The sequence below is a fragment of the Pipistrellus kuhlii genome, unplaced genomic scaffold, assembly GCF_014108245.1.
Source record: "Pipistrellus kuhlii isolate mPipKuh1 unplaced genomic scaffold, mPipKuh1.p scaffold_m20_p_9, whole genome shotgun sequence".
NCBI classification, from domain to species: domain Eukaryota; kingdom Metazoa; phylum Chordata; class Mammalia; order Chiroptera; family Vespertilionidae; genus Pipistrellus; species Pipistrellus kuhlii.
The window spans coordinates 49,685,015-49,702,045 of NW_023425595.1; the positions used below are offsets into that span (position 1 = coordinate 49,685,015).

Here is a 17,031-nt window from a genome sequence, read left to right on the forward strand (position 1 = left end):
CAGGCCCCCGACACAGTTGCCCAAATTTCCTGGACTCCTGACTGTGACTCCCTGGAGCTAAAGCTAGAGGCAGCTGCCTCTCTGGGGTCCTGGGACACATTCCCTGCCAATGGGTGGTCTTCCATCTTTGAGCCCATCACTGATGAAGATTTAGCCAAATATGGCTGTATCTGACCCTCAACCCTGGGAACCACAGCACCTCCCAGCCAAGCAACAATCTGGGCACAAAGAGTGCTGACCAGCGTGGGTCCACAGTCAAGAAGCTCCATCTCCTAGAAATGACCCATGTCTTAAGCTACCAGATGTTTCTACTACTATGCCAAGCAGGATCCCAGCTGCTAGCCAAATTGACCTCCCCATTGGGGCAGCTGCCCTAGACTGTTGTGGTACCTCTCAGGGATGCTCAGCCCATTTGTGGATGCCATGGATACGGCTGGTTTTCTTTGTTTGTTTGTTTTGTTTTTAAAATATATTTTATTGATCTTTTACAGAGAGGAAGGGAGATAGAGAGCTAGAAACGTCAATGAGAGAGAAACATCTACCAGCTGCCTCTTTCACACACACCCCACCCCCCCCCCCCCACTGGGGATGTGCCCGCAACCAATGTACATGCCCTTGACTGGAATTGAACCTGGGACCTTTCAGTCTACAGACTGACGCTCTACCGCTGAGCCAAACGGGTTTCAGCAAGATGGCTGGTTTTGTTATCACTTTCAGTATCCCTCCCCTACCATGGTGTGCCTTGATAAGAAGAACATTCTGAGGTATTCTAAACTAAATTACAGTAGGAGATAGATAGGTAGATGATGATGATAGATAGATAGATAGATAGATAGATAGATAGATAGATAGATGGAACTCATAGTCTGCTAATGGCTTGGAGCCCGCTCAGAAAGGAGAGCTCACATTCCTGTGGATGTCTTTAGAAGTTGGGATTAATTTCCAGTTGAGTAGTTCTGCGGATTAAGACACTGGCTTCCACTGGATATGCTGCAGCCAGGACTGAGCCCAGGAGCTTCTCTCTCTCCTGACACACTTACTCCCAGTTTACCCAATGAGTCTGTCAGCCAGTACTGCCTCAGGGATATTTATAATTTTTGAAATAATTTGTTTTCCTTGATTTTAGAGAGAAAGAAAAGGAGAGAGAGGTATAGAGAGATAGAACCATTCAACAACCAGGGGACCTTTTAGTTCATGGGTCAATGCTCAACCACTGAGCAGCACCGCCTGGATGGCATATTTGTAATTTTACTTATGTTTGATTAAAGTTGCTATCCCCAGTTTATAGCTGCAAAATAAAGAAAGGTAAAAATTCTTAAAATGCATTAAAACAATTTTTTATTGATTTTTTTCAGAGAGGAAGGAAGAGGGATAGACAGAAACATCAATGAGAGAGAAACATTGATCAGCTGCCTCCTGCACACCCCCTTCTGGGGATGCGCCCACAACCAAGGTACATGCCCTTGACCATAATTGAACCTTATTCTTCAGTCTGCAGGCTGACGCTCTATCCACTGGGCCAAACCAATTAGGGCTAAAATGCATTTTTATTTTTTCACTTTACTCAGCACCATTTAATGTATTAACGAACAGCTTTTTTTAAAAACTCAAAAATAGGAAATCACAGAGTCTATTAATACATTTAATACATTCATAAGACTTCAAACAAGCAATACATTATTTATGCTACAGATTTTCAGTCTTCCTAGGACAACACAAGAAACATAGTTCTCAAATTGCGTCTTTTAACAAGAGCAACATGAAATCTCATTCTGACACAAAGACAGGTTAAAAATACAATAAAACCAGCATCAGCAGACATCCTTAAATCTCCTTCCTGTCTGACTCTGGAATTCTCTCTGCTATCTTCCATACCAGCATTCATTCTTCAATATACAAAAAAGTAGATATTTAGAGGTGTATCACTAATGAGTACTACAACAGGGTCTTCTCTCTCGGGGAGGCCTAAAGCCAACTCTTTTGCTGAATGCTGAAGAGGGGAATAAGGTTAGGTGAAACTTAATACCTAGTGAGACAGCAGTGGGGGGTTTGTGTCACTCACTTCCTTCTGCAGAGCACAGGAGTTGAGCTCAAAGGTTAGCGTAGAAACGAAAGATGCCAAGAAATATCCCAACATTATTTTCAAGAGAAAGATTGTACTATGGTCTCTGAAGAACTTATAAAAATGTCAGGAGGCGATATTGAAGTCATCAAGTTAAATGAGAAAGAAATCAAAACTGTATGCACAGTTATAACCTCAACTACGTAAAAACAAGCCAACCAAAAGTTGAAAATTGAAAATGTTAAGCTAGTGATTGTGTTTAAGTAGTATTTCTGCAGTGACCTTTTTCTTCCTGTTATTTTTCTGTCTTTTCCGAAATTTTCTCTACAGATTTAAAAAACCCAAAAAACTGTTACACAAAAAGAAGCCTGACGGAAGCACTGAGTGAATTGAAGTCCAGCCTATAAGAAAGGATTTGGCCGAAACCAATTTGACTCAGTGGATAGAGCGTCAGCCTGCAGACTGAAGGGTCCCAGGTTCGATTCCAGTCAAGGGCATGTACCTTGTTTGAGGGCACATCCCCAGTAGGGGGTATACAGGAGGCAGCTGATAGATGATTCTCTCTCATCAATGGTTCTAACTCTCTATCCCTCTCTCTTCCTCTCTGTAAAAAAAAAAAAAAAAAAAAAAAATCAATAAAATATAGTTTTAAAAAGAAAGAATTTGTATATTTATAAAACGACGAAACATGTCAGGCTACTGTCTGGAGTAACTTCCCAGGGCTGTGGGGACTTTGGCATCTCCTCCAGCCAGGTGTCAAGTGTCTCTAGATCCTGCCTAATGGAAAATGTGGAGCCAAATAGAAGTGTCAGGGATTTACAAAACAAATAAAACAAAACAAACCCAGAAATACTCACCCTAGGCAGAAACTCAGTTATACTATGACAGTATCTCCTTCATACTAGAGTTTACAGGAGGACAGCTATTTTCTCCTATCCCCTCTGCAAATATCAAGTTTCAGAAGACCTATTATCATTATGGTATCTGTGAAAAGCAAATCCTGGGGTAGAAAAAGTAATAAAACGGCACCAGAACAATAGTGAACAGACAAAAGCACAAAATTTAGGAAATTGTAAGAAGTGCTTTCTATAAAAATGATTCCTATTGAAACACTTATTTACTATACACTCTAAGGTCCTTTTTTCCCCCCCTGAAAAAGCGGGTAGACCTCCCAAACCCTTTTCCCCAAAGTATCCACTGGTTTGCTCACTGAGCAAACACTGATGAAGGCTCATAATGGGAGAGGCACCGGGGTGTCACAGGGCAGACTGATTTGTCCCTGCCTCAAGGTCACCTCAGTCTTCTCAAAGCCGGAGGCAACAAACACATCCCCAGCCACAATATGGCAATTAGAGGCAGATGCCACTGCTTTCTGCCAATCAAAGAATAGGCTGCAATTCTCACCGCGTTATGTACACAAAGCTTCTTCCACGGAAGAGCCTTTCCCTTCACAAACTCTTCTGGGGAGGGCAGACATCACATTTTGTGACATTTACTCCTAAACATCCCAATAACTTGCGAGGTCTTTTAAGCAATGGAGCATTTGACACTCTAAGAAGGAGACCTTGACCCCGAGAATAAGGGACCAGTAGTACTCTATCTAGATTAAGACTAGCCTATACCTTCAACAACTGAGTGTTAGGAGTGCACATTTCAATGAAAATATTGAGTCTTTTCCATCCGTTGATTTTCAATACGCCCCTGAGTCTGCCGCTCCTGGTCTTTCTTCTCAGCTGCCTGGTCTTCCAGGTCTCCGTAGAGCGATCTCACAATGCTCAGTCTCCTGAATTGTCAGGCTTGACAACCGGAAGGCATCACTGTTTTAGGGTGCACACACTGGTAGTGTGGCATTGGCAAAAATAGGCTGTCCATCAACATGGAGAGTTGGCACAGCTAGCTCCGTTTGGTGAACCAGAAGCCCGTCATGTGTCCCAGCATCTCAGAAGAGCCAAAGGGGCCCTCGGTAGCTGTGCATGCGGCGGTCGTGCCCGGTGGCAGCGTGGGGCAGGGATGCCGCTCCTGTGGAAGTGGAGCCACAGGAGACGCACAGCCCCCAGGCTGTGGTTCCAGATGAGTTGGGAAATATCGCAAATTCACCGAACTCAGCACGGGCCTGGCTACTGGCCTCCATTCCTCCATGGCATCCGCCTCCCCACCCCACAACCGCCTCACCCCCTCAAATGCATTTTAAAAATCTGAATGATATAAAAGAGACATTGCTAGTTAAAAACAGGAAAACAGGGCCATATTGGAGTCGCTCATGCAAAGGAAGCACCTCACCAAGCCACACTGACCTTAACAACTCTCTCCCAGAGATGGAACCCCAGGCAGCCAACCAGGACTCGCCTGGTGAGCATCAGCCAGGTCATCTGCCTCATGGCCCTCCATTCCCTAAGGAGGGTAACTTCGCAATAACCCACCCGGGTGTTTGCCTCGTGTGACTTCCTGCCCCTGCCCCTTTCTGCCTGTAGAGGCCTTTCCTTTTGCACAGCTCCCAGGAGCTGCTTCCCACCTGCTCCACTGAGTGCTGCCTGATTGCATCCTTCCACTTTTAAAATGACCTCAGTTTATCTTTTAACACAAAGTGATTCAGAAAAGTTACAAGTAAATGGACAAGCAAAACACGATGGTGCAAATACAAACAGAAAGCAGGAGTTATGGGGCTAAAATCAGACACGTTAGAATGGAGGCTCAAAGGCAAGTTTCACCATGAAAATATGGCCGTTATTGAATGCCCACATAACACTTGTAAGGGTAAATCACAGAAAATTAAACAGGTTAAAAGAAACAGATGAAAAATAGTATATTTTTATGTGACATTGGGGTTTGTAACAGGAACATATATTAATTGAGTCTTCATCCCTGTTTCTGGCACAGAGCTCCTAAAACTCTTGTAAATCCCTAGAAGGTGAGAGCTGCACAGATTTTCCACTTCAAATTCACCCTTTTGCCCCATTACTAACACCTTACATTACTGTGGTGCATTTGTTACAGTGAATGAACCTATGCCTGTATGTTACTCAATAGATCTGTTATTCAGATTTCCTCAGTGTTTACCCAAGTTCATTTTATGTTCCAAGATCACATCCAAGATCCCACAGTACATTTGGTTTCTCTCAGCTGTAATAGATTCTCAGACATGTGTCTGACAAAATGTTTATGTAGAAACTTGACAATTTGGGGAAGTATTGCTTAGTTATATTGTAGGATGCACATCTATTACAGTTTGTCTGATGATTTTCTTTTTTTTTTTTAATATTATTTAAAGTTTATTTTTATTTTTATTTTTTGCAAAGCAGACGTCTTTTATTGAAGTCACAGACCAGGTGCCCAGGACCGTGTCTCCACGCTGGGCCAGGAGCGCAGGCCGCAGAGCGTGGGTCCCGCCTTAAGCGGTGGTAGATGAATCCTGGACCTCTGGTGCCAGGCTTCGTAGCTACAGGACACACAGCACCCTCACCGCAGGCTTTTTACCAGGAAGCAGCCTGCCCTGGGGCATGTACCCAGGACCTTTCTCCAGAACTGTAAAAGCCGGAATAATGCAAAATATCCCTTTAGGAGAGACTGATCAAAATGTCCCTTAACATTCAAAACAACTGGGACCTGCTTCCTGTCTCTCCGAGACCTCCCCATACGGGTCAGTTCTCCATCTGCTCCAGGTGCAGCTCACCTGGCCCAGTGGGCACACGCCCTCCTCACTGGTGCTGGCCCAGTCCCCGAGGCCTCATCTCTGGGAGAGAGTCATTAAGGTCAGTGTGGTTTGGTGAGGTGCTGCCTACCTAGCGTGAGCGACTCCGATATGGCCCTGTTTTCTTGTTTTTAACTAGCTACGTCTCTTATATCATTCTGAATTTTGAAAAAGCATGTGAAGGATTCTACCTTTCTTTATTTGCCAAATACACACTGGGGACAACTTTAATAAAATGTAAGTAGGAGATGGTCCCCCCGCAAAGCCGAGGATGCGGATCCTGAGGTCCCCCACCCACCTCCTGCTGCTCCTGGGGGCACAGGTCCTGACCCCCACCTGGGGCGGTCCCCACTCCCTGAGGTTTGTCTACACCATCATGTCCCCTCCTGGCTGGGGAGCCCGGGAACTTCGTGGTTGGCTGCTTGGACTACACTCAGTCAGTTCGTGCTGATGGACAGCTACGCGGGGAGCCCGAGGGCGGAGCCCCTGGCACAGGGCATGCTGCAGCCCTGGGTGGAGGGGAGCACCCTCCGCACGGGGACATAGAAACGGGGAGGTGCAAGGGACCCGCACAGTGTTACCCAGGGAGCCTGAGCATCCTGCGCGGCTCCTAAGACCAGAGGGAGGGCGGGTCTCACACCATCCGGGTCATGTAAGGCTGCAACATGGGACCCAGGGACTAGGCGCCTCCTCCGCAGGTGCAGACTGCATCGCCCTGAACGCGGACCTGACCTCCTGGACCGAGGCCCACCTGGCCGCTCAGATCACCCTTCGGAAATGGGGAAGGGGGGAGTGGGGAACGGTGAGGTTGAGCATCCCAAGAGCTACCTGCAGGGCACCTGCATAGAGTGGCTCCGCATTTACCTGGAAAAGGGAAGGAGGCCCTGCAGCCCTCAGACCCTCCAGAGGCACAGGTGACCCACCAGCCTATCTCTGACCTTGAGGTCTCCCTGTGGTGCTGGGCACGGTGCTTCTACCCTGCGGACATCACCCAGACCTGGCAGTGTGACCCGGAGGACCAGACCCAGGCCAGGAAGCTTGTGCAGACCAGGCCTGCGGGGGACAGCACCTTCCAGAGTGGGTGGCCCTGTGGTGCCCCCTGGAGAGGAGCAGAGATACACGTGCCACCTGTAGCACGAGGGGCTGCCCGAGCCCCTGAGTCTGAGAGGAGAGCCCCCTTCTCAGACCTTCTTCATCATCATGGGCATCGCTGGGGCCTGGTTCTGCTCTGAGCTGTGCCTGGAGCTGTGATGGGGGGATGGAGAGGAAGAGAAAGTGGAGGGGAGGCGCCCAGTGGGAAAGGAGGAAGCTATGCCCAAGGCTCTGATGTGTCTCTAAAGACTGAGGCAGCTGCCTTGTGGGGACTGAGTGATGAGAGATGTGTTCATATTCCCACTTCCTGACACAAGACTCTCTCTCTGATGGGGAGGCTGGCCCAGCCCTGCTCCCCACACTTTCCTGTCCAACAGAGGGGGGCTGGGCCCTCCCCATCCCTGCCTTTCCTCCCTGGTGCTCTGAGCAACAACTTCCTGCTCCTGAACTGAAATGAGACTGTGGGTTAAACTGGTTTTTTAATTCTTGACATTAACTGTGATGGGTTAATTAAAAGAGACTCTTTAATTAAATATTTTCTGAGAGGAATTAAATGGAAGCACCAAGAATTTAAAACACAAACACAAGTAAAATGACAAATATTCTGCTCGGCCGTGTGGCTCAGTGATGGTGTTGTCCATTCCCAGTCAGGGCCCATGTCTGGAGTGTGGGCTCCATCCCCCATGGGATCATGTAGTCGATCTACGTTTCTCTCTAGTGGATGTTTCTATCTATCCCTCTTACTTGCTCTCTCTCTGAAATCAATAAAAACTGTATCTTTTATTTCTTTTTTATTGTTTTAGTATGTTTTTATTGGTTTCAGAGAGGAAGGGAGAGGGAAAGAGAGATAGAAACATCAATGATGAGAGAGAATCAATCAATGGCTGCTTCCTGCATGCCCCTTTCTAAGAATCAAGCATTGAACCCAGGCATGTGTCCTGACTGGAATTGTACCACCACTTCCTAGCTCATGGGTAGGTGGGCAAATACTGAGTTATGTGGGCAGGGCAAAAAACAAACAAACAAACAAACAAAAAAAACCATCCCTAAGGCAGTGCTGGCTGACAGACTCATTGGGTAAACAGTCTAGATTCAGCCTGAGCAGGGGCCTGGGAGAAGGTGTGTCAGAGCCGCAGGAGAGAGGAGCTCCTGGGCTCACTGTGGCTGTTGCGTGTAAAGTGACTCGGAGGCTCGGAAGTGCCTCAGCGAGGTTCTCAGAATCACCTAATGTTGCCCCCAAATAACTATGGACCCTAGAGGCTGATCAACAAAACGTCACTGCCACAGCTGAAAGCCTTTTTTGTAAGTAATGTTTTATTAACCAAAATGCTTCCCAAAAGCAAGCCCAATCTTGAGGCATAGAGTAGTCTACAGCAGCACGGGAGAAAAGATAACATGCCCACCCACTTTCCCATTTTACAAGCTTTTTATACAACAAATAGGGTGGAGGGGAGAGAAAAAAAGAGTTAACCTAAAAGAAATTTTTAAAGATACACTAAAATGAAAATCTCTAAGAGAAAAATATATTCCTGATGGTATGAAGGGATAATATATGGGGTATAACAGAACTGTATGTATGTTATGTTATTTGTGACCTCTGCAGACATTTGCCTGAATTCCCACTTGGAAATGAATAAAGTGATGGAGGACATTTGTGGTTTTTGTGGTACATGTGGCAGTGTCTCCAGGGTCAGGAAATTTAAGAATGAGAATGCAAATAGAACAGGATAAACAGAGTGGAATGATCAAGATTCATGGGGGCTCTAACGGGATCCACTTTGCCAAGGCTCCCCACCCCTGGCCTTCAATAATCGAGAGATTTCAAGAATGCACCACACAGACATGATTCAACAATGTACCAGAATGATTTATTCAACAATATAACAGAAATGATTTAAATATCACCCAACCCTTGACCTCAGTCTCCAGTATACTCCCTAGAGCAGTACAGGCAGGGAAGATCTAACAGTTGGAAGAAATCCCTAACACTTTAAAAAGGGTAGAATTCTGGCTAGTCCAAAAACGATCCTCCTCTTAAGGGTTTTGGGAATCTAGACACTGCAATTTTTAGTATCTGCGACCTTTGTTTGGAGCAAAATCAGCTCCAGGAGCTGCATGGTTGAATGCAGGAAGGGTTCCACCGATCGCCCCGATTCCTTCCATTGTAGCAGCATGGCCAAAGAGTTCGGTAGTTGGTGAGATCAATCCCAAGGTTCCATCTGGCATCATAGTGGCAGGTCCTGGAGGAGCTGGGGTACCAGCAGGCACAGGAGCAGGGGGCATGGCACCTCGGGTGTTTATGCCCATAGCACCTCCCATAGCCACCTGGCCCATCCGCATCTCCTGCTCTCTCGCCTCAGGGAAGGTTCCCTTGAATACTTCCTGCTGTCGCAGCATCATTTCTTCCTGCTGTCGCCTCATCTCTTCCTCTAGACACCTGCGCTCTTCCTCCTGCCTCAGCTCCAGGTGCTTTCGTTTTCGCACTTCTTGGCTGTGCAGCTCCTCCATCCTTCGGAGTTCTTCTTGGCGCCTCATCAAGTCCTGCCTCATGAGCATGACCTGGTGATCCTGGCGAGCAGCCTCCATCTCCATCGCCAGCTTCTCACGAGCTTCCCTGATGTTGCGGTCCACTTGGTCCTGCTGCCGTTTCTCCATCTCCAAGAGCGCCTTCCAGCGCATGGCATAGGCGTACTCAAAGGAGCCAGGCTGTGCAAATCTAGGTGGCTGCTCCCTCTCCTTGTGAAACTGCTGGTTCTTTGTAAGCAGCTTCTCTGGAAGTCCTTCTTCATCGTCTAACCGGTCCATGAGCTCCACGGTCACGGGCCGAGGAAATGCGGTCAGCAGGAAGGAGCCTTCACGGCATCTGTCCAGAGCTTTCTGAGCGGCTGGCTTCCCTGAGAATTCAACAATGCCTCTTCCCGAGGGCCTCCCTCGGTCGTCCACAATGACCACGGCCCTCTCCACCCGGCCGAATGCAGAGAAAGCTTCCTCCAGCAGTTCGTTGGACACATGCTGAGGCAGGTTTCGGACTGAGAGGGATGCACTGTGGCAGGCACAGCGCACCCGCAGATGCCTTCCACGGAGGAGCGTGTTGTCCAGCTCGACTTTGGCAATCTCCGCCAGGGTTCGTGTTGCCAAGCAGATAAAGCCAAAGCCCTTATCTTTATGAATGAAGACTTCGCCTGCCTTTCCGTATTTCTCAAACAGCTTCCTCATTTCCTCCTCAGTGACGTCAGGCGGAAGATTGCCCACAAAGAGCCGGCTGCGTTGGGTGAAGGTCTTCTCTCCTGGTTTCCTAAAATGCTTCAGGTCAATAGTGAAGCCTTCATGTTGGCTGCTGGCTTCTTGTCTATTGGCAGGTACTTCTGGTGGCGGCGGCGGCGGCGGCTGCTGTTGCTGATGCCTTCTTGAAGCACGGTTTGGCTTCTCCAAGTTAAAGGTTTTGTTGCCCTGCATATTTTGTCACCCTCTACCGACTGTTCGCTCCTCAAAGTAACAGCGACCTCTCTCTCTCTTTAAGTTTTGGTGTGTCTGTGACACAGTCACTCAGATTGAGTGTTTGAAAAATGAGCCTTTTCCAGGCTTTTGGCCTCACCAGGGGGACCCACGCTGGTCAGTGCTTTTTGTTCCCAGGGAGCAGGCACTGGGGGCTGCCAGGCTCAGCCTGCAGCTCTGGGGGCTCCCCTGTGGGGGTGCTGGAGTCTCTGAGGCTTCTCCTGAGTCACAGCTTCAGTATACGGATGGCTCCTCACCCCAAATAGTGGAGAGTCTCCTCAAGGAGGTTGAAAATCTAAACCGGAAGACAAGAACACAGAATATTGATAAATAATCACACACACACACACACACACACACACCCCTAACACCTAATAGAAATTATTCTAAAACCTGGTTCTTAGGAAAAAACATTAGAAGTGAAAAGACATAAGCATAAAAAGTACAAATAGGCACTGAATGACAAAATAGGGGACACAAGTAAAAATGCAACAGGGAAAGTTTTAAAAAATTAAAGTTTAATCTTAGGAACACATTGTTGCTAGTATTTTTGAAAATAAAAATAGTTCACTTTCTCAAAAGCACATAGGCGGCCCGGGTAGTGTGCCTCCATGGTTAAGCATCAACCTATGAATCAGTAGATCATGGTTTGACTCCCACTCAGGGCACATGCCTGGGTTGTGGGCAATCTCCAGTGTGGGGCCTGCAGGACAGTGATTCTCCCTCATCATTGCTGTTTCTATCTCTCTCTTCCTCTCCCTTCCTCTCTGAAAATCAAGAAAAATATATTTTTAAAAAAGAGCTGAAGTTCAAGGAAATAATAACTGTCAGCACAAAAACAAATAAACAAACAAATAAACAAACAAAAAACTCTAATTTTATCTCAAATGTTTTCCAAGTCCCTGCCAATGGATTCACTCTTTAACCAGATCTGGAAACACGCTTATTAAACCAGCTCCCTAAATGCCAGGCTTCTCCCTTTGTGGTTTATACCAAAAATATATTAAGAAAAACACATAACCCAAAGTCTAAAAAATAGGTTTGTCTGACTATTTTTAAAAATTTTATTGATTTTTTATTGGTTTCAGAGAGGAAGGGAGAGAGAGAGATAGGAACATCGATGATAAGAGAGAATTCTGGATCTGCTGCCTCCCTTAATGGGGATTGAGCCCCAAATCTGGGCATCCAGAGGCTATTCCCTAGTTCATGGGTTCACATTCAACCACTGAGGGACACTGGCTGAGCACAAGTTTTATTTTCAAAGTGTTTTCCAGCCTGGTGGTTTTGACTCAGCGGTTGAGCACTGATCCATGAACCAAGATAAACTCTCAGTCAAGATACATGCCCAGATTGTGGGCTTAATCCCCATTAAGGGGCTGTTGATCTGTTTTACTCTCATTGATGTTTCCACCTCTCTATCTCTCGCTTCCTCTCTATCTCTAAAAGTAAATAAATTGATAAAATTTAAAGAAAATTAGAACATACTTTAAAAATAAAATCAAATCTTTAACTAAAGGGAAGAGAGCCTAATACATACATCTCAATCATAAATAATGTAAGACTATAGTCAATTCTTTAAATTTGTAATAGGAAAATAGCTCTTTGGTTCATAAGCACAAATAGTAGAAATCAAGTGACCTTCCTTCCACCAGCAAAATCCCAATTCCAGGTGAAGGTACTGCAGGATCCAGAGAGACCATGTCTGCTTGAGAGCTGGCCGCCAGATGCAGCCCCAAATCCTCATGGACCTGGCTTTACACCTGGACCATAGTAATCTCCTCACTGCCAATCAGATGAGATCTCAGGGGGAGGGGCCTAGTTAGTCATCTCACTTTGTCCAGGTCCCAGTTGCAAAACAAAATCTAGCCCTAGCCACTTTGGCTCAGTGGAAGGATCCTGGGTTCCATTCTGATCAAGGGCACAAGCCCAAGTTGGGGACTTGATCCCCAGTGTGGGGCATACAGGAGGCAGCCAATCAGTGATTCTCATTCATCAGTGATGTTTCTCTCTCTCTCTCTCTCTCTCTCTCTCTCTCTCTCTCTCTCTCTCTCTCTCTCTCTCTCTCTCTCTCTCTCTCTCCTCTCCCTTCATCTTTGAAACCAATTTAAAAACTAAGTCATACAAGGCCCTAAAGGAAAAGTCAAAAAATTAAATACACATATTTGTACTTTGCATCAATCAATGATACCTTACCAGGAAAAGTTGCTTTCTGATCTAACATGTCGTTGTTTTCTACAGTGTTATGCTTTCAAGGAAAAACAATAACCAAAAAGTGCTTGCCTTCTGCTATTGTAAAACCTTGATTCCAAATTATGATACATTAGGATCCAGAAAAGGATTTATTTACAGATACAACCTTCAAATGAAACATTCTGTACCAGAGGTCAGGCAAAATCACCTTCCCCATTCTAATGCCCCATCCCTAATTAAAAACCTCCATTTTATCTCCTACATCCCTTATTTATTTCCCACATCCCTTCCAATCCTCTTTAACCAGATCTAGAAACCCATTTATTGGTCATCGGCTCCCTAAATGTGAGGCTTTTTGCTGAAAATCTTTGTGATTTTTACCAAGAAAATATTAAGAAACAAAGTAACCCCACAAGTCTGAAAAAGTTTTTTTGTGTTGTTTTTAAAATGTTTGTATTGATTTTAAAGAGGAGGGAGAAGAGAAAAGAGACACGATCATCAAAGAGAAAGAATCCTGGATCTTCTGGAGATAGAACCTGAAATATGAGCTTCCAATGGGGATTTTTCTGGTTCATGGGGCAGTGCTCAGCCACTGAGGACACTGGCTGGGTACAAGTTTTTGTTTTTAAACCTGATTTTTTAGCCTGGCGAGTGCTGCTCAATGGTTGAGCATCATCCATAAACCTTGAGGTCCCCAGATGAATTCTGGGAGTGTGGGCTCCATCCTCTGTAAGGGGCATGCAGGGGGCTGCTGATGTTTCTATCTCTCTATCCCTCCCCCTGACTCTCTCTCTCTAAAAAATCAATACATACTTTAAAAAAATAAAATAATAAAATAAAAACTTGCTTTAACTCAAGGGAATGATATCCACATACATATTTCTCAGTCATAAATAACATAGAACTATAGTCAGTTCTTCACATTTGCAATAGGAACAAAAGCTCTTTTGGTTACAAGCACAAATAGCAGAAATCAACTGACCTACTTCCCACCAGCGAAATCCCAATTCCAGGCGAAGGCACTGCAGGATCCAGAGAGACGGTATCCCCTGGAGAGCTGGCTCCAAATGCAGCCCACATCTTCTTGGGCCTGGCTTTATACCGGGGCCATAATCTCTTCATTGCCCTTCCACGGTGATCTCGTTAGTATCAGCTTAGTTAATCTCTTTACTTTGTCTAGGCCACGTTGTAAAGAAAAACGAAAAAAGGGAACTCCAGTCTTTAAGCATACTAAGAGATTAAAAATAAAGGAGTGAGCGGTGATCCGTTTGGCTTAGTGGAAAGAGAGTGAGCCTGCAGACTGAAGGGTCCTGGGTTTGATTCCAGTCAAGGGCATGTATCCTGGCTGCGGGCACATGCCTAATAGGGGTGCGCAGGAGGCAGCTGATCAATGTTTCTCTCTCATCTATGTTTCTGGCTCTCTACCCCTCTCCCTTTCTCTCTGTAAAAAAATCAATAAAATATATATGTTTAAAATAAAATTAAATTTAAAAATAGCAGCAAGGAAGTCAAACCGCACAAATATTAAACTGTTAAGAAAACCCACCCCGCTCTAGCAGCAATTAATACCATCCTCCCAGAACCTGATAATCAACTAGAGAGGAAATTTAAATGGTATGAAAGTTTGAACAACTAACAACTTTGTTCATGTAACCTGCAACCACATAACAAATGGAAAGTGCTTTTCAATACCTATGAAACATTTTAATAACGTTATCAATTGAAGACCATAAACTAAAGATCAATAAAAATGTCACAGAATTAACATACTGAGAACCCTCTTGGTCACAATCTAATAAAATGGGAAGTCACCAATAAAAACCCTCCCTCCCGCCACATCCAGACCGCCTGGCTAAGTCACCACTTTCCCAGCTTCTAATCTCATTATTTTTTGCTCCTGACAAATTTTAGGTGCATTTTTGGAACCTGGCTTCTTTGGCAAAGCACGCTTGTGTTGATGGCCTGCAGTTAATTTTGAATTCCTTTGTGTTTTTCACCTCACACTTTATTAATTAAAAAAGCCACAGCAATTAACAAAGAAGAACAACTCAATGCTTCAAAAGTATTTGTTGAGTCCTGGTTTGCAATGTGAAGAAATGTCTGTTTGTGATTGGGGTGTTTTGGGGGAGAAGATAACAATAAAGATACACTTACTTAAAAAAGGAAAAACTTCTGCTCAAGTTCGGTGATGTGTGGGGTTTCCTAGGTTTGGGCAATTTTCAGTTGCCATTATTTACTTTTTCTCTTCTCTGAGGGAATTCTTGTTGGGGTGATAATCCTTGGGTCTTGAAAGGATTAGCCCCAGGAGTTATGGGGCTAAAATCAGACAAGTTAGAATGGAGGCTCAAAGGTGGAGAGGGCCCCCTGGAAAATACCTGGACATTCTTTAGATTGTTGTTGACTGAGCCTAGGATATTGACAGAATCCTGTCAGTTACCTTCCTGCCCTGGAAGTGCGGAGATGTTCTTAGTTCCTGGCTTGTGTTTGTCAGGCAGGAAGGAGTGGATGGGACCTGGCCCCTCCCAGGCTCCTTGTTTTTCCTGTGAACCCCTGCGACCCTTTGTGTACTGGATAATAAATAGTGTGCTGTGGGGCAGGGGCTGTCAGTCTCTCCAGCAGAGGAGGTCTGCCACCCACCTGGGGCCCAGCTTAAGCCTATTTCTGCATCAACTCTCTTCATTTCTTTATTTCTCAATCCCTGGCTGCCTCTACGAAGAACCAATTTCATCTCTCTTTCCGTGCTGGCCACAGAGAAGGGAGATCCCTGGCCATGTCAAGCCCCCGCACAAAGGCAAGTCTCACCATGAACAGATGGGCATTATTGAATACCCATGCAACACTGGTAAGGATAAATTATAGAAAATAAAACAGGTTAAAAGAAACAGATTAAAAATAGGATATTTCCAACAATTTATATGAACAATAAAAGACCCTGAATAGCTGCAGCAATCTTGATAAAGAAGAACAAAATTGAAGGAATCACAATACCAGATATCAAGTTAGTCACTGTATACTAAATAGACTGGTACTGACACAAGAACAAGCATCTAGATCAATAGAACAGAACAGAGAACCCAGAAATTGACCCAAGCCATTACATTCTATTAATACTTGACAAAGGAGGCAAGAACATACAATGGAGTCAAAACAATCTCTTGAATAAATGATATTGGGAAAATTGGACAGATATATGCAAAAGTAAAAAATAAAACTAGACCACTAAAATACACCACACATAAGAATAAATTCAAAATTATAAATGTAAGTTTCTAAAAATATTAGAAGAAGCCATAGTAATTATGGAAACCAGTATGCTATTTCCTCAAAAAATTAAATTTGACACTGCCAGCTGATCCAATGATCCCACTTCTGGGAGTATTTCCTAAGAAACCTGAAAAACCAATCAGAAAAATGTCTGCGCCCCTGTGTTCAAAGCAGCACAGTTTACAATAGCTAAGATATAGAAAAAGCCCAAGTGGCCATTAGTAGATGAATGAATAAAATATAAGAAAAAATGAACTGTGGTACATTTACACCATGGAATATTATGCAGCAATAAAAAATAAGGTTAAATCTATAACTATCCCTTGAGACAGCCTGGAGTAACCTGAAGAATATTACGCTAAGGAAATAAGCCAGTCAGAGAAAGACAAGTATCATATGATCTCACTCTTATGTGGAATCTAATGAATGAAATAAACTGATGAACAAAATAGACCCAGAGACATAGAAGCATGGAACAGTCTGAGGAATCTCAGAGGGAAGGCAGGAGAAATCAACCACAGAACTTGTATGCATACATGCATAGCCCATGGACACAGACAATATGGTGATAGAAGCCTGTGGTAGGTGGCAAGGTGGGCTAAAAGAGGTCAAGGTGAGGGAGGGGGACATATATAATACTTTTAAAAATATATATATATTTTATTGATTTTGTACAGGGAAGAAGGGAGAGAGAGAGAGAGAGCTAGAAACATCAGTGAGAGAGAGACATCGATCAGCTGCCTCCTGCACATCCCCCACCGGGGATATGCCCGCAACCAAGGTACATGCCCTTGACCGGAATCGAACCCAGGACCTTTCAGTCCCCAAGCCGATGCTCTATCCATTGAGCCAAACCGATTTCAGCCATATATAATACTTTCAACACAACAAAAAAAGTTAATAAAATAAAATATTAAAAAAGGAGTTGCAAGTTTATAATTCCAGGGAAGAGCTCCTGTTGGTGGCAAGAGTGATGTGATTGTGATCTGTCATCCCCTCTCTCTTAGAGCTTTTCCCTCCTTTCCCCATTTAGAGGCAAGAGGGGCTTCCTATGTTTAAGGGGCCTCTGTCAGAGGGCCCTAACTCTGGGATAGATGTGGATATTCTGAAAGGGTGAAGCCTCAAAAGAGGAACAAGCTGTCACTATCCCAGAATGCCTGGCTACAGATCATGATGAAAGCAGTTGCTTTCTATCTATAATAGAATTAAATAAATATACTTTCTCTGAATAAAGGATACT

At 44.8% G+C, this 17,031-nt stretch overlaps 1 protein-coding gene, 1 long non-coding RNA gene and 1 pseudogene across 2 annotated transcripts; 1 reads left to right on the top strand and 2 right to left on the bottom strand.

The window, feature by feature from the left end:
* Positions 1-2,418: 2,418 nt before the first annotated feature.
* LOC123651858 lies at positions 2,419-16,256 on the bottom strand. The gene is made up of 3 exons (XR_006740831.1): positions 16,109-16,256; positions 7,549-7,554; positions 2,419-2,430 (listed from the first exon to the last, which is right to left on the bottom strand). It is a non-coding gene; the product is annotated as an uncharacterized LOC123651858 (long non-coding RNA).
* Positions 6,000-7,029, top strand: LOC118712908 (annotated as a pseudogene).
* LOC118712907 (non-POU domain-containing octamer-binding protein-like) lies at positions 8,910-10,339 on the bottom strand. Its single transcript, XM_036427157.2, has one exon. The coding sequence runs from the start codon at positions 10,296-10,298 to the stop codon at positions 8,910-8,912; it is 1,389 nt and encodes a 462-aa protein (XP_036283050.1). The 5' UTR covers positions 10,299-10,339.
* Positions 16,257-17,031: the final 775 nt, after the last annotated feature.